This window comes from Coenobita brevimanus, chromosome 103, assembly GCF_032717465.1.
Source record: "Coenobita brevimanus isolate Jiangsu-jjx chromosome 103, ASM3271746v2, whole genome shotgun sequence".
Classification (NCBI taxonomy): Eukaryota; Metazoa; Arthropoda; class Malacostraca; order Decapoda; family Coenobitidae; genus Coenobita; species Coenobita brevimanus.
The window spans coordinates 29,951,614-29,970,382 of NC_137056.1; the positions used below are offsets into that span (position 1 = coordinate 29,951,614).

Sequence of the window (18,769 nt, forward strand, 5' to 3'; positions counted from 1 at the left end):
TAAATGGTTTCTTGGCTTACAGGAAACCATTTGGCTTGTCACTCAATGTAAAGCCACCTGTAACGGAAAGAAAAGCATTAAGTAGTGACAGGAAAGATGGAAGAAATACGAAGAGAGGAGGGCAGGCACAGAAAAAGAATGATAAAGGCTAAGGAAGAAGTAGGCAGCACTACATCAAGTGAGTGGATGATGGTCGCCACCACCTACCACTAAAATGTCTCCCAAATAACAAACTCTTCCACACACTCAAGGGACTCACCAGCAAGTTCAGTCCTTTCCCGCCTGACAATCTCCACGGGCTCTCCCTGACACGCTGCACACATATAATCAGCATTATCTTGCAGTCTACCTTTGATACCATTACATCTCTTGTGCACCCATTTATCACAAACACTGCACAAGATGGAATTACTTCTCACGCCCCTGTGGCAAACTGCACACGGCCACTCTCCCTCATCTTTGACTGTACCGCCACCAACCCTATATATCATCACTTTTATTTTATCTGAATTTACCCACGTTGAGTACACCGCTTCCCGTCCGATCAGCGAAGTTAAGCAACGTTGGGTCTGGTTAGTACTTGGATGGGTGACCGCCTGGGAACACCAGATGCTGTTGGCATCCCTACGTGTCAAGTGGGGTTGGTGGAGGATTAGTGCCCCTCCCTGTAAAACAATTAACTCTAAGCCCTTGGCCACCCCGTCTGGGATACATGGCATCTGGCAATGAATGAATGAATGAACCTTAAGCCCTTGTGCCCCATACCATCTCTCCATTTCTTAAACCTTTCCTCCACCTCCCTTTCGTTCTCTGCAATCAACACGAAATCATCAGCATACAACATCTCCCGGGGGAGTCCGTTTCTGAAGTCAAGTGAGAGAGCTTCAAGTAACTGATAATCAACATGGGACTCAAAACTGACCCCTGATGCACACCAACATTCACGGAAAACTCGTCACTCAAATCTCCATTCACTCTTACCTGGGTGCGAACACCCACATACATGGCCATAACCACCCTAATCAGCCACTCCTCCAAGCCAAGCTTTCTCACTGCCCACTTCACCACCTCTCTAGGGACTCTGTCAAAGGCCTTTTCCAAATCAACAAAAACATAATACAGATCCCTTTTCTTACCAATATATATTTCCTGAAGCTGTCAAACAATGAATATGACATCAGTGGTCCCCCTGCCTGGCATAAACCCAAACTGCATCTCATCAATAATCACTCTTTCTCTAATCATACCTTCTAGAACTCTCTCCATTACCTTCATTATCTGATCTAAAAGCTTTATACCTCTATAATTTCCTCTTTCCATGGCATCACCCTTCCCTTTGTACACATATACAATTACACTCTTCTACCAATCATCTGGGACAACACTATCTATCTATTTATCTATTTCCAGACACGTGAATCCCGTTCAGGGTGGCACACATATACAATTACACTCTTCTACCAATCATCTGGGACAACACTATCTATCTATTTATCTATTTCCAGACACGTGAATCCCATTCAGGGTGGTCACAAACAAATCGCCTCCACGTCGCCCTGTCCCCCGCCATTTCACTGCCCTGCTCCCAACTCACACCCCCCTCTCTCATATACCTCTCCACCCCATCCCTCCATCTCATCTTTGGCCTCTCCCTCCCTCTCCCCTCCTCTACCTCACTCACATACACTCTCTTCATCAGTCTTTCACCCTCCATCCTCTCCACATGGCCAAACCACCTCAGTGTAGTCCTCCTAACGCTTCCTATCACATCCGCATCCACACCACAACACTCCTTTATATCCTCATTTGTCAGCCTGTCTCTCCATGTGACTCCACAGGCTCCTCTTAAATAACTCATTTCCACTGCTCTCACTCTTGACTTGTGTCCTTCCAACAACGTCCAAGCTTCACGTCCATACATTAGAGTTGGTATCACAATACTGTCATGTAGTAACTTTTTCACTTCCATGCTCACTTCCCTGTTTCTTATCACCGCTTTCATGGAACCAGCAACCTTTCTTCCCTGCTGTACTCTTTCAAGCACTTCACCCTCCAAACCTCCATCCTTACTCATCACACTACCCAAGTACTTTCACCACACACTCCATCAATTCCTGGAGCTTTCCCCAATTTAACTTTCTTCATTGCTTTCACAACTTCTATCCTACTGATTCCTTTATGTCTTCTCACCTCCCTCCTTCTCCCAGCCATTCCCCAGCCACTTATACTCGCATTACTTCCATCCTCTATGTTCAACAATTCCTTAAAGTGTTCTCTCCATCTGCTCACTTTTTCTCCCTTCTCCACTAGTAATCTACCATTTTTATCTTTCACTCCCCTGCTAACTTCACTTCCACCCTGTCTTACTCTCTTCACCTCTTTCCAGAACATTTTCTTACAGTCCCTCCACTTTACACTCAAATTCCTTCCAAATTCCTCATCCACTCTCTTCTTACTCTCTCTTACTAATCTTTTCACCTCTCTCTTCCTTTCTACATATAACTCTCTCTTCCGCCTCTCTACGTCTTCCACACCCCTATTTCTCATCCATTCATCGTATGCTTTCTTCTTTTGTGCCACAGCCTGTCTCACCTCTTCATTCCACCACGCTGTCCCTTGCACCCCTCTCTGTCTTCTCTTCATCCCACACACCACATTACATGCTGCACATATTTCTTCTGTGAATATCCTGCACACACCATCCACGTCCCCCATCTGCTCCAATTCATATTTGGCCAATCGTTCCTCCACTTCTCTCTTATATTCTGCCTTTTTCTCATCCTCTTGTAACCTTTCCACTCTCCTTGCAAATACTCCTTCTTCCCATCATTCTCTTCTTCTATTTCTCCATCTTATTTGGATCTTGATTCTGGCCACCACCAAGTAGTGGTCAGAAAGTCCACTCCCCCAACCTCTATAAGCTCTTGCAACCATTACACATCTTCGCATCCTTTCATCCACACACACATAATCAATCATTGCCTTCCTTTCATTCAGTTCACCACCCACCCTTCTCATCACTCACCATGTATACCTGTGGATCATTTTATGCTTGAAGGGGGTATTGGCTATCACCAACCCCCTCCCAGCACAAATGTCCACTAACGGACTGCCATTCTCATCTATCTCAGCAGGCACACCTGACTCACCTACTATTCCATCCACCTTCACATTCCCTACTTTACCATTCATATCACCGATCAAAACACTCTCTCATTCCTTCCAAACTTTTCCATGCACACTTCCACATCTGTCCAGAACTCTTCTCTCACTCTGCTTGCATGATCTTGCGTTGGCACATACACGCAAACAATCGCCCACATTTGTATTCCAACTTTCAATCTTACCCACACAATCCTTGAGCCAACTGATCCATGTTCTCTTATGTTCTTCTTCCATCTTTTACTCACAACTATATGCACTCCTTTTTTTGCCCTCTCATTCTCACCTACTCCTGCACATATACCCCATCCATACTCCCATTCTCTCACACTCTCATTTTTTCCATTTAGTTTCAGTTACTCCACATACATCAACTTTCGCACCCTCAAGCACCTGGACAATCTCTATCTCTTTCACCTCATCATTTGCACCTCTTACATTCCATGTTGCAATTACCATGTCCTTTGTCCAGTCCTGGGTCGTCATCTTTTGGTCAGTCCTTGTCCAAGGCTTCTTGTTCGACTTTTTAGTTAGTTGTTTTCCAGGGAGGGGCACTAACCCTCCGCCAACCCTTTTAGTCGCCTTGTACGAAAAGCAGGGATACTGGGAGTGTATTCTTGAAAAAAAAAAATACCCCCAGGGGGTAACACACTCATATATAATCACATTTATCAGGTCAGTGACTAACCTCACACCTATATCTCCTGAGGCCTTCAACATTTTGGCAGTCAACCCAGACACACCTGCTGCCTTCCCCACCTGCTTCCTGCCTATTGCCTCACTCATAGATTGACTAGTGATTTCACAAAATGACTATTTTCACAGATTTCCTGTAACATTATAGGCTATAACCTACTGTTTTTGTTGCTGTGGTTGCTAAGTGAGTACTGTGAAGTATGTGGTTAAAAATGATGATTATGGCAGTCTAACTTTGGTTCGGCTAGCACAAGTGTTTTTTTAATTTGGTCAGTCACTTTTCCCCCCATAATATCCCTTGAGCATTAAACCAAATCCTCATTGTGTTAAGGGTATGGCGCCTAACCTGGAGGTGCAAAGGCCCACTACAGTAACATGCAAGAGTGGAAAATCCACACACGACGGGTTTCTCCACAATTATGCTTTGAATACAGTAGGTTAGATTTGGATAGCCAAGGTTATGATAGGTTAGGCCAGTTTAGGATACTAGCAGGTTATATTAAGAATTGTTGTTTGTTGCCCAAAACTACAAATTTATCCCCTCAGATTTCCTCCAATGTTATTACCAACTGAACTCAACCTAAACTAGCTGAACCTAATTATTCTAAATCACTTATGACAGGAAAGATATAACTTTATGAGAATGTTGTGCAAGTGATGAAACATATCTGCTGTTGTAGTTGGGCCTATATGCTACAACAGAAAAAATAAAGGAAAATTTGCCTTGAAACTCAAATGCAGTAATGCTGGTGTTTCCCCTTCTTTAACCTAATTTCTCTCCTTGGGACAGCAGCTGCTGTTCAACCTGTAGGTCTAGGAAATGAAATAGCAACTACTTTTCTTGCTTAGAAAAGAGGAATACTGGCCAGACAAATACCTTGTTATATATATTTGTTTCAGGGGATTTGTTTAACCAGTGATTTCATGAAATTCCTAGGGAATTCATAAAATGAGTTAAAATTAGGATGACCCAATTAGGGTTAGGTTAATTTAGGCTGCGGTTAGGCTAGGCTTGGATAACTGAGGTTAAGATTAGATTAGTTAGGTTAACTTGGGCTGTGGTTAGGTTAGGCTGGGATAATCGAGGCTAAGTTAAGGTTAGTCAGGTAGGGTTAGGTTAAATTCAATATAGAAAGATGCTAAGTTGTAAATCGTTCATCTAAATTAACCTAACCTAACCTAACCTAGCCTAACCCAAACTTAACCTAGATTCTCCCAGCCTAACCTAACCACAGTCTAAATTAACCTAACTTTATTAACCCATCGTAATTTAAATCTCACGAATTCCTAAGGGATTTCACAAAAATCACAGATTATACAAAGTCTCTGTATTATATATATATATATATATATATATATATATATATATATATAGATAGATAGATAGATATATATAGTTTCATTTTTAAAGATTCCAAAATGCTTGCATGTGTCGGCCTTGGTAAAGTAACGGCGGCTCTCCATGCTGCACGATCTATTGCAGCCTCCCTGTTCAGTCCTTTAACCGAGGTCACATTTAATGACCTCGTCCCATGTCTTTCTCAGTCTACCCCTCATAACCCCACCCACAATATTAACACTTCACACCTTCCTCATGCAATTATCATCCCCCATCCTCTCCATATGCCCAAACCATCTCAATCTACCTCTCCTCATCACAACACCAATACACTCCAATCCCATCCTACCTCTCAACTTATCCATCATAAACCCAGCCCCCCCAAGACCTTGCACACAGGGATGCATTACACATCCACCTAATCATTGTCATTTCTGTACGTCTGAGCCTGCAAACATCCTCCTCCTTGACTGCTCAGGTCTCACTACCAAGCAGCATTACACTCCTAACACATGCTGCATACAAAGACCCCTTAGGACGTAGGAAGAGTCCTCTCAATGTCAGGAGAGACAAGAGCTCCCTGAACTTCTTCCAACCACATCTCACCCTAGCCACAGAGCTAGCTCCAGCCCCACTTGCAGCACACAACATGTCTCCCAAATAACAAAACTCTTCCACACACCCAAGAGATTCACCAGCAAGTTCAATCCTTTTATGCCTGACAATCTCCACCTGCTCTCCCCGACACGCCGTACACATAAAATCAGCATTATCTCGCAGTCTACCTCTGATACCAATACATCTCTTGTGCACCCATTTATCACAAACACTGCACAATATAAAATCAGCATTATCTCGCAGTCTACCTCTGATACCAATACATCTCTTGTGCACCCATTTGTCACAAACACTGCACAAGATGGAATTACTTCCCACGCCCTTGTGGCAAACTGCACATGGCCACTCTCCCTCATCTTTAACAGTACTGCCACCAACACTAGATATCATCACTTTTGATTTATCTGCATTTACTCTTAAGCCCTTGTGCCCCATACCATCTCTCCACTTCCTAAACCTTTCCTCTGCCTCCCTTTCGTTCTCTGCAATCAACACCAAATCATCAGCATACAACATCTCCCATGGGAGTCCGTTTCTGAAGTCACATGAGAGGGCTTCCAGTACATGATAAACAACATGGGACTCAAAACTGACCCCTGATGCACACCAACATCAACGGAAAACTCATCACTCAAATCTCCATTCACTCTTACCGGGGTGCGAGCACCCACATACATAGCCATAACCACCCGACCAGCCACTCCTCCATGCCAAGCTTTCTCATTGCCCACTTCACCACCTCTCTAGGGACTCTGTCAAAGTCCTTTTCCAAATCAACAAAAACAAAATACAGATCCCTTTTCTTACCAATATATTTTTCCTGAAGCTGTCGAATAATGAATATGGCATCAGTGGTCCCCCTACCTGGCATAAACCCAAACTGCATCTCATCAATATTCACTCTTTCTCTAATCATACCTTCTAAAACTCTCTCCACTACCTTCATTATCTGATCTAAAAGATTTATACCTTTTTAATTTCCTCCTTCCAGGGCATCACCCTTCCCTTTATACACATTTACAATTACACTCTTCAGCCAATCATTTAGGACAACACACTCATAAATAATCATATTTATCAGGTCAGTGACAAACCTCACCCCTATATCTCCTGATGCCTTCACCATTTCAGCAGTCAACCCAGACACACCTGCTGCCTCCCCCACCTTCATCCTGCCTATTGCCTCACTCACAGTAGCAGCATCAATCAAAGACCAAGGGCCAAACACTGGATCTGCTGGCTCCAAACCTTCCCTGTCCCAGTCAAACTCCTCATTCAACAACTGGCTAAAATGCTCTCTCCATGCATCTTTAATATCCTCACTGTTCACCACTACCCCTCCTTCATCATTCTTCACACACTGCTCACCTATAAGATCCCAATTATCCCTCTTCATCTGATTTGCCACCTTAAATATCATATTTTTCCTTTCCCCATGATTTTGGTTATGAAGTAAAAGTCTCTGTGACTCAGACTTCGCCCTGTATACCTCGCCCTGTATACTTCCCTTCTAGCCCTACGCTTGGCAGTCAAGTATTCCTCCTTGCTACCACCCATCTTCCAGTCCCGGAAAAGCCTTCTTTTCTCCTTAACTGCAGCTTTTACACCCTCATCCCACCACCAAGTTACTTTAAATCTTGGTGGTCCTCTTGTCCAACCACATATTGCATCAGTAACTCTCAAGATTGTTCTTGAGGGCTTTGTACTGTTCATTAATGCCTCTGTCTACAGCTCCCTGTTCAGCCACCACTCTCCTCATCTCGCTATAGAAGGTATCCCTTAATACTTGGTTTTCCAGCTTCCATATTTTCCTCCTAGGTACATAAGTCCTCTTTTTAATCACTCGTTCTTTAAGCACCATATCACAAATCAATAGTTTGTGCTGCTACACACACTCCTCACTTCCTATAACTTTAACATCCCTCACTAACCTCCTATCAGCCCTCCTAACCAGAAAATAATCTATCTGACTGCTATTTCCCCCAGACTCATACGTAATTAACCTACTCTCTGTTTTCCTAAAATATGTGTTACAGACAATCATGTCCATTGCCTCCCCAAACTTGAGTATCCTTTCCCCTTCCACATTCCTTATACCATACACACATCCCCCATGTACTCCTTCATAACCTTGTGCTGCTTCACCTACATGACCATTTAAGTTCCCTCCCAAAACCACTATCTCATCATCCCGCATACCACCTACTACACGTATTAAATCACCCCAAAATCTAACTTTTTCTATTTCATCCAATCATACCTGTGGGGCATATGCCGATATAATTGCAATTATCTTTCTACCAAACAGAATTTTCACTACCAATATCCTATCACTTACTCTCATAACATTCATAACATATTCCACTCATTTCTCCGCAATCATCACACCAACACCCCCATATCCATCTGTCCCCCCCTGCCAAAACAACTTATAGTAACAGTCCTTCCCAACAATCATCCTGGCTGATCCACCCCTGTACTGGACTTCCTGCAAACACGCCACATCCACCCATCTCCTACTGAATGCCTCAACGACTTCCTCTGCTCTTCCTCTCAAACTTCCCACATTCCATGAACCCACCCTCATCCCCCTAGGTGATTTACTGTCCTCAGGCTCGCTCTGAAACTTATCCTTGTATTTTGTCATAGTCAGTATTAATAAAAAGGGGATAGACATACCACAGGCCCCAGTCACTGCACAGTTCCAGGTCCAGGAAATGGATCTGGGACCCCTAGCCCACCAGCTTACCAGTGGCTGTGGTAATGGCCTCGGGGCACCCTGCCAGGACAGCTGCAGGGAAACCCTCCAAGTATGCCTTGGCACTGCAACTGTCCTGCCAGTATACACTCACTGATAGGGCAGCCTCCTGGGGTGCTACTCCCAGGTTCGGGCCCCTTTCTATTGGGCGGACGTGGCAGCCTGGGAACCGCAATGCCCTATACCCTCTAGCACAGGATCGAGCCCCATCTCGCCCTGGACCCATGATCTATGCCGGCGGAACCCCTGTCACGCCTTCCCCCAAAAGGAAGGTGTTACTGAAGGAACTGAAGGTACTGTACACACATGAACAGACCGTATCTTTATTTTGGGCAGTGAGTTATAGGTCCCTCATAAAACTTTGAAGTTAGTGCAAATGAAACCCAACTTATGTTTATTCACCATTCCCCAAAAAAATCTCACTACAAAAATGGAAATATCTCAGGACTACTGCTTTGCACCCTCACTTCATGTTTTGTTTACGTCCTTCACCTGAGAGGAAATGTTGCTTTGCGATTGGCAGACATTTCCTAAGAGTAGTTTCATTAATATAAGGCAGTGTGAAAGGGTAATAGTAGGGGAGTGAACGATAGGAACAATAGATTGTTGGTGGAGAAGAGAGAGAAATTGAGGAGATGGAAGGAGCACTTTGAGGATTTGTTGAATGTAGAGAGTGACAGCAGTGCAAGTATAAGTTGCTGGGGAATGGGTGGAAGAGGAAGAGATGAGAGGAGGGAGGAAGAGATCAGTAGGGTGGAAGTAGTGGAAGCAATGAAGAAGATCAAGATGGGAAAGGCCCCAGGAATTGATGGAGTGTGTGGTGAAATGCTGAGGTATGGAGGTGAGATTGTAGTGGAGTGGATATGGAAGTTATGGAGATTGGCTTGGGAAGAGGGAAGGGTTCCAGAGGACTGGAAATCAGGTATAACTGTTCCTTTATACAAAGAAAAAGGGGAGAGAGAGAAGTATGTGGTAACCATAGGGGTATTTGCCTTCTTAGTGTGACTGGAAAAATATATGGTAGAATACTCATTGATGGGGTTAGGCATATAACTGAGGAGCTAGTTGGAGAAGAACAAGGGGGATTTATGAAGGGAATAGGGTGTGTAGTCAGATATTTGTTCTAAGAAGTTTAGTGGAGAAGTATCTAGAGAAGGGAAAAAAGTGTATGCTGCCTTCATGGACTTGGAGAAAGCTTATGACGGAATACATGGACAAGGTATGTCGAAGTAATGAAAATATATGGAGTGGAGGGGAAATTGTTGAGTGCTGTGAGGAGTATGTACGTAGAAGCTACGGTGAGTGGATGGTGAGCTGAGTGAGTTCTTTGATCTCAATGTGGGACTGAAACAGGGTTGTGTGATGCCTCCATGGCTGTTTAATATATACATGGATGGGGTTGTAAAGCAGGTGCAAGGTAGGGCAGTGGATGTGGGGGTGGCTCTAATGAATGAGGGTGAGATTTCAAAGATTCTGGTGTTGTTGTTTGCTGATGATACAATATGGTTGAGTGAAGATGAATGGGAGTTGCAAGGTTTGGTGAATGAATTTGGGAGAGTGTCTAGGAAGAGGAATCTGAAAGTTAATGTAAACAGGAGTAAAGTTATGGTGTTGAGAGGAATGAAGTCACAATGCACAGTGAGGTTGGATGGTGAGGATATGGAGAATGTGAGTGCATTCAAGTACTTGGGTAGTGTGATGAGTAAGGATGGAACTTTGGGGGATGAAGTGCTTGAAAGGGTACAGCAGGGAAGGAAGGTTGTTGGTTCACTGAAAGCAGTGATGAGAAATAGGGAGGTGAGTATGGAGGTTAAGAAGTCACTGCATGACAGTATTGTGATCTCTACCCTGACGTATGGAAGCGAGGCATGGACCTTGCAAGAGGGACACAAGTCGAGTGAGAGCAGTGGAAATGAGTTACTTGAGAGGAGCATGTGGAGTGACAGGTTGACGAATGAAGAAGTGAAGGAACACTGTGGGGTGGATGTGGATGTGGTTGAGAAGATTAGAAGAAATACACTGACGTGGTTTGCTAAGGCTGCAGTGCGTGTGGATGGTGAACTAAGTGAATTTTTCTCTTTGAAAGTTGGGTTGAAACAGGGATGTGTCATGTCTCCATGGTTGTTCAATCTGTACATGGATGGGGTAATAAAAGAGGTACAAGGTAGGGTAGTGGATGTTGGAGTGGCCCTGGTTAGAGAGGACAGTGTTTGAAAACTCCCTGTACTGTTGTTTGCAGATGATACTATGTTGTTAAGTGAAGACGAAAGGGAGCTGCAAGGCTTGGTGGATGAGTTTGGGAGAGTGTGTAAGAAACGGAATCTAAAGGTGAATGTAGGGAAGAGTCAAGTGATGGTTTTTGAGAGAGGTGAAGTCAGTGAATGTAAAGCGAGGTTGGATGGTGAGGAATTGGAAAATGTAAGTACGTTTAAGTACTTGGGTAGTGTGATGAGTAAGGATGGAGGTTTGGAGGGTGAAGTGATTGAAAGGGTACAGCAGGAAAGAAAGGTTGCTGGTTCCTTGAAAGCAGTGATAAGAAACAGGGAACTCAGCATGGAAGTGAAAAAGTTACTACATGACAGTATTGTGATACCAACTCTGACGTATGGAAGTGAAGCTTGGACGTTGTTGGAAGGACACAAGTCAAGAGTGAGAGCAGTGGAAATGAGTTATTTAAGAGGAGCCTGTGGAGTCACATGGAGAGACAGGCTGACGAATGAGGATATAAAGGAGTGTTGTGGTGTGGATGTGGATGTGGTAGGAAGTGTTATGAGGAACACACTGAGGTGGTTTGGCCATGTGGAGAGGATGGAGGGTGAAAGACTGACGAAGAGAGTGTATGTGAGTGAGGTGGAGGGGGGAAGAGGGAGGGGGAGGCCAAGGATGAGATGGAGGGATGGGGTGGAGAGGTATATGAGAGAGGGGGGTGTGAGTTGGGAGCAGGGCAGTGAAATGGCGGGGGACAGGGCGGTGTGGAGGTGATTTGTTTGTGGCCACCCTAAACGGGATTGAGGCGTCTGGCAATAGATAGATAGATAGATAGGTTTGGACATGTGGAGAGAATGGAGAATCAAAGACTGACTAAGAGAGTATATGTAGGTGAGGTGGAGTGAGGGAGAGAGAGGGGGGAAGACCAAGGATGAGGTGGAGGGATGGAGTTAGGTATATGAAGGAGGGGGGAGTGAGTTGGGGGGAGGGTAGTCAAATGGTGGGTGACAGACCGACTTGGAGGCGATTTGTCTGCGGCCACCCTTTGTGGGATTAGGACATCGGGCTATAGATAAAGAGATAGATTTTTATAACACTGCTGTGATTGGCTGGGGTATCAAACGGCACCTTCTAAGGGAAAGTTGCCCTTACACGGAAAAGCACACCAAAAGCGTCTTTAAAATTGTTTGAATATGGGAGTCGGGTGTGCCCCCAAAGACACCTTTGACCTGCTGTACAAAAAGATGCCATTCATCAACTGGCGCCATGGTTAAAGGCTTGTTTTGAGTATCCAGCCCTAGGGCAACATGGAGGTGATCTGTTTGTGGCCACCCCATCTGGGTTTGCGGCATCTGGATACAGACAGACAGATAGAATAATTTTCGAGATTTAATGTATACAGTATATGTATCTATGCAACAATAAGTTTTACATTACTGTACTGTAATCAACCTAAGAAACTAAGATGCATATACAGTAACTTGGACTTAATAAATCGAAATGACCATTGCCCATCAGAATGAAATAATGATTGGGTTTGACATCACACTATTACTCAAAGTAAACCAGCAGAGAAGGAATGCAGTACCAGGAGATGTGACACTCGCACAGGTGAAGAGTGCTGTGAAGCGGCTGAAAAATGAGAAAGCAGCTAGGGTTGGTGAGGTGTATGCAGATTGCAGAGGCGCTTAAGGGTAGTGGAGAGAGTGGAATGAAGTGCTTGCTGAATATATGTAAGAAGGCATGGATGAGTGAAACTGTGCCTGCAGAGTGGAAAAAGGCTGTGATTGTACCTCTGTACAAAAATCAAGGTGAGCGAAGTGAGTGCAAGAATTATCGTGGCATAAGTTTACTGAGTGTGGTAGGGAAGGTATATAGAAGAATTATTACAGAGAAAGTAAGAGAGATATCATCAGTCCTAGTGAGTGATGTACAGGGTGGCTTTTGGAGTGGAGGAGTATGTGTGGATCACATATTTGCAGTGAGACAGATGACAGAGAAGGGTTATGAGAAGGACTATAAGGTGTTTATGGCATTAATGGATCTGGAAAAAGCATATGACAAAGTGGACAGCTCAGGATTGTGGAAAGTTTTGTGCACGTACGGTGTAGATGGTAAGCTGCTAGGTTCCGTCAAGAGTTTTTGTGATGGTAGAGAAGCATGTGTAAGGGTTAATGGGCATGTAAGTGAATGGTTCACAATCAGTGAGGGCATGCAACAAGGTTATGTGATGTCCCCATGGTTGTTCAGTATATATATATGGATGGGGTGATGAGAGAAGTAAAAACACGAGTAATGGAGAGAGGGATGGCATTGGTAATGAATGGTGATAGGATGGAATATCTCAAATTTGTTGTATTCTGATGATGCAGTACTGCTTGCAAGTACCAGACAGGAACTTGGTAGGCTAGTGCAGAGTTTTGCTGATGTCTGTGAGCGTTGTGCCTTGAGAGTAAATGTAGAAAAGAGTAAAGTGATAGAGTGATGAACAGGGTGGCTTTAGGAGTGGCAAAGGATGTGTGGATCAAATATCTGCAGTGAGACAGATAGCAGAGAAGGCTTGTGAGAAGGGCCATAAGGCATTTATGGCATTCATGGATCTGGAAAAAGCATACTGTATGACAAAGTGGACAGAGAAGGATTGTGGAAAGTTTTGCGTATGTACAGCGCAGATGGTAAGGTGCTAGGTGCCGTCAAGAGTTTTTATGACGGTAGTGAAGAATGTGTAACGGTTAATGGGCAACTAAGTGAATGGTTCATGATCGGTGTGGGTGTGCGACAAGGTTGCGTGATGTCCCCGTAGTTGTTCAATATATAAATGGATGGGGTGATGAGAGAAGTAAAAACATGAGTAATGGAGAGAGGGATGGCAATGGTAATGAATGGTGATGAATGGTATATCTCAAATATGTTGTATGCTGATGATGCAGTACTGCTTGCAAATACCGGACAAGAACTTCGTAGGCTAGTGCAGAGTTTTGCTGATGTCTGTGAGCGTCGTGCCTTGAGGGTATGTGTAGAAAAGAGTAAAGTGATGGTTACTGTGAGAGAAGGTGACTCCCAGTGCGATGTTACAGTGAATGGACAGAGACTGGAATTGGTGAGGAGTTCAAGTACCTGGGTACAGTGATATAAAAGAGAGGAAAATGTGCAATACAAGTTGAAAGTAGAGTGACATACGGAAGAAAAGTAGTTGGTGCAATGATGGCCTTGATAAGAAACAGAGGCTTGAGTGTTGCAGCTGCACGAGGCTTAGTGCCAACTTTAACATATAGATGTGAGACTATGGTGTGGCATGAAAATGAAAAGAGTAAGAGCAGTGGAGATAGGACTGCTCAGGAATGTATGTGGAGTACAGAGGGTGGATAGGATACGAAATAATGTGATTTGTGAAAGATGTGGAAAGGGGAAGTTGGTGGACACCAGAAGCAAAGAGAGTGTACTGAGATGGTGTGGTCATGTGGAGAGAACAGATAACAACAGAGTGGTGAAAAAGGTATAGCTGAGTGAATCTGAAGGAGGGAGGAGGCAAGGTAGGCCAAGGAGAAGGTGAAGAGACATGGTGAATGAGTGTGTGAGGAAGAGAGGTTTGGAAGCCGGCGAGGCTAGAGAACTGACAAGAGATCGAGCTGGCTGGATGAATGTTGCGAGGAGATGTGCACGACCAGGGATTTGGCACCCCTTTTTAACTTGGCAGCGTCCGGATTGACTCAATCGGGTACGTTTATGTGAAGCTACAGAACATGGTGAATGTTATTGGCGTATCCAACAGAGCCAGGATTCGGGGGGCTTGAATGATAAGTGAATGGAAGCGAGGCCCATTGGACTTGGCAAATTTGGGCTGTCTGGACATTGCTGCTACTCCTCCTCCTCCTCCTCCTCTGATGATGATGATGATGATGATGATAAAGAATTGCACTATGTTGCACTTTGAGGTAAAAAATAATGACCTCACTAATGAGTATCTAAGATCAAAATTATTACATAATACAGTATTAATATCATACATAAATATGATAACAGTGATATATCAGTAGAGCACTCTCTATTATTTTATACGTGCTAGGTGTGAAGCAGAAAGTACCTACATGTGTGCAATATCTATCTATCTATTGCCAGATGCCTTAATCCCATACAAGGTGGCCACAAACAAATCGCCTCCACATCGCCCTGTCCCCCACCATTTCACTGCCCTGCTTCCAATTCACACACCCCCTCCCTCATATACCTCTCCACTCCATCCCTCCATCTCATCCTTGGCCTCCCCCTCCTTCTCTCCCCCTCTATCTCACTCATATACACTCTCCTCATCAGTCTCTCACTCTCCATCCTCTCCACATGGCCAAACCACCTCAGTGTATTTCTCCTAACACTTCCTATCGCATCCACATCCATACCACAACACTCCTTCACATCCTCATTTGTCAATCTGTCTCTCCATGTGACTCCACATGGTCCTCTTAAATAACTCATTTCCACTGCTCTCACTCTTGACTTGTGTCCCTCCAACAACGTCCATGCTTCACTTCCACACATTAGAGTTGGTATCACAATACTGTCACGTAGTAACTTTTTCACTTCCACGCTCACTTCCCCGTTTCTTATCACTGCTTTCAAGGAACCAGCAACCTTGCTTCCCTGCTGCACCCTTTCAAGCACTTCATTCAATGTAAAATATGGTCTTCTTAAATGGGCTTGCGATGTAAAAACCCACAGCACAGCAACTTCAACAGTTACCGTGTCCTTTCTCAACTTTTAATTTTGACGATGTCAGCTTGCTATGTCTCAGTCTATCAATATATTATCTCAAATGCCCTGTATGATCTCGACTGTCCAGTAAGATTTATTAAAAGTCATGTGATGTGCTGCATTTAAGAAGCTGTCTTACTCACACAATCTGATGACCATAAAATTTGGAGTGTTATCCCCTTCAACATTTAATGTCAGTCTTCATTCAACACTTGATCTGATGATGCCAGGTTGTTAGGATTTAGTGTACATTATCATTATCTTAGCTGTCCTGTAGTGTCTCACCTGGCCCTGTTGTATATGATGGGGTCATGTTGGTCTAGGTAAGTGTTGTCAAGACCCAGCTCCCTGAAGAGTTGCATGGCCACCTGAGCAAATGGTTTCCCAGCTGCTGCCTCCACCACAGCACTCACGAGTGTCCACCCATGGGTTGTGTACAGGTAGCCACACCCTACATGAAACGTGAAAAGTATCAGCCACTTCAACCACAGCAACAGCAACTTCAACTATCTCCAGGCAATTTCATTCAACTTAAGTAAGATTTTTTTTTACTGAATAGATTAGATTTAGCTTTCGTTAATCTCTGCACTGCTAGAGTGTCACGGGGTTTTTAAAATAAATGCTATTATTAAAGGATAATGAAAATGATATTGAAGAGCAGGGACAATGATTGTCTTACTAAATCAAGCAACGATTACTTTACTCTGACTTGCTTCGAACGATTCTCTAAGAACAAGAATTTATAAACTTTCTCAACAGTACACAGCAGAGACTAATTACTCAATTGCTGTTTATTAGTACTGTTAGCCTCTGGAGAAAGTTACTTCACCCCTGACAATAAATAACTAATACTAATAATAATATCAGGTTCTTGCTGATGCTTAACTCCTAAGAGGCACAACGGATTTTAAGCTTAATACAACAAGACTGGCCTAAGTACCAGTTATGAATGGGAAACGTTTATGCAAGCTAGGAGCTATAAGAGAAATAAGCTTAATTGCGGAGAAATGAAACAAGAGTTTACATTACATTAAGCTCAAGAAAAAGAACTGTCAAATTTATTGATTACAAAATAAATTTAACGTTACATTTCAAAATCAAATTAATGAGATCGCACTCACTCACTCACTCACGAGCTAAATTCTTACGCCTAGGAAAAACTCCTTAACTAAACTCTTAAGACTAGGAAAACGAAAAGAAATACTGGTCAATGAATGCTGTGTATCACCCAAATCAAGTGTGGGAGTCTGGGAGACTGTAGTCTAGTAGAGCCTGGGCTGACTTCTCACTGCTGGATCACAGAACCTCTCTCCTTCAAAGCAAACACTGGACAGACTAAACTTGTGGGAAAAAGAGAGCGCTAGACCGCATTTTTTAACGGTCGAGCGAGCGAAACGCGCCCAAAACAAATCGCTCAGCGGAAGCGCTAATGCCTCACACAAGGACGATCACTTATGACACTGAAAAATTAATTTGACAAGGCTTCCGTCCGAATGAGCGGTTACTGAACGACAAACTGGGATTCCACTTGAGTTCGCGGTTTCCCACAAAAGCCAATGTCACTAGCCGACTCGTGACATTACGCCCCATGAAAATTAAATCTTTCTTCCTTCAGAAGAAAGATTTCAATATACATACATATAAATCCTAACTCAGTCACACAAGATTCACACTGTGGTGTGTGTGCTATCCTGCTACAAGAGAAAGTCGCAGTCGCCAGTGAGCGAAAAAAAACTCGTATTTACGTTAATAGAAACAAGCTTGAGGGAAAAACTCCATGACGACGGTGAAAATCCTGTACTCAGATCAAACTGAGCGAAAGTTCACTACATTTACATTAACAACTAATTGTTATGTAGCGTAGTGTACGTAATACACGGTGTAGGTGTGACAGTTGTGGTGTAACTGTACCTACGTGTAAAATCACATAATACAAATTTATAGTAAATAATGACGACGAGGCAGAAGAGAAGGAGCGGCAGCATGCGACAGGAACGACCAGCTGATCTGTACGACAATGCTGCACCCACCAACTACACCTGCGAAAGGAATTTAAGGTGGAGCATCAAATCTGTTATTTCTCTCTCTCTCTCCCTAGCAATCAATACTTATGTCATTATTAACCAGGAAACGTAATTCTTGAATTCACAAATTGCTTAGAACCCTTATAGTTTACTGGTTAACGCTTATTAACTAGGAAATGTGCCAGTTCTTGAATTACTCAAATCTCTTAGAATGGGCAGTTTACTAGTTAACCTAACATTATTAACCAGGAAACGTGCCAGTTCTTGAATTCACAACTGCTTAGAGTGGGCAGTTTACTGGTTAACCTAACTCTACACATACGACTAATACAGGAAGCTGAGAATCGCTACGCAATCTCGGGCAGGTCACGTTTTAACACCCAACGTGGTTGTGAACACTCATGTGGGTAATGTGCATTCTCCGGGAATCCTCAGAGAGGCCCACAGCTCGAGACGTTCCACAAGGTTCGTACACAGCCTCGGACTGTCTCTGCAGGGTTCTCAAACTTCCCCCTTAACTTATGGTATACATGTATGTACAGGCCCTGGATATACTGTGTCCTGTGAGGCCAATGAGTGAAACGTCTGGTCTACACTTTTAACTGGGAACCAGGCTGGTCCTTGGATTACTCAAATCTCTGAGGCCGCCTATCTTACGGAACCCAGCATACAACAGTTGCTAGTTAGTAAGCAGTTAGTAGGTGAGACATCAGGTCTACACCCACATTACCACTGCCCTGTCTCTCAACTGACTCGGAGATTACAGGTGTGGTCACAAACGGCACAGGAAGGACATGTCCCTGATTAGTGGTATTACTTTGACACACACTCCAGGAATGCACAAAACTATCTATGTCTCGTCCTATCCCTGGCCAGAAAAAGTCAGCTCGGATACGGCCCTGGGTCTTCCTTTTGCCCATGTGACCTCCTGAGGCTGAACAATGACCCCAATCTAACACTGCTGGGCGGTACTTGGTGGGAACGACATACTGCAATCGAACCTCGCCCTCGGGTGTTCGTGACTCACGGTAGAGCCGTCCTTGTTTGTGAAGGAACTTGGCTCGACCTCCCCGTGAATACTTAATCACTCGACCCTTTTGTTTGTTCCGCACGGCAGCAAGTGTCGGGTCAGAATGTTGTTCTTGTACAACAAGTTGGCTACACATCAGATCTTGCGGCGATTCAATGATCACTGGGGTGACACAGTCTGGAGCC

At 43.9% G+C, this 18,769-nt stretch overlaps 1 protein-coding gene and 1 pseudogene across 1 annotated transcript in view; one reads left to right on the top strand and one right to left on the bottom strand.

The window, feature by feature from the left end:
• LOC145415661 (serine beta-lactamase-like protein LACTB, mitochondrial) overlaps nucleotides 1-18,769 on the bottom strand; it is a 235,181-nt gene that overhangs the window by 117,938 nt on the left and 98,474 nt on the right. The window contains exon 6 of the mRNA XM_080284877.1: nucleotides 15,816-15,981. Coding sequence (XP_080141003.1) covers nucleotides 15,816-15,981 — 166 coding nt within the window. The remainder of the gene's footprint in view (nucleotides 1-15,815; nucleotides 15,982-18,769) is intronic.
• On the top strand, nucleotides 516-611 carry LOC145415801 (5S ribosomal RNA; annotated as a pseudogene).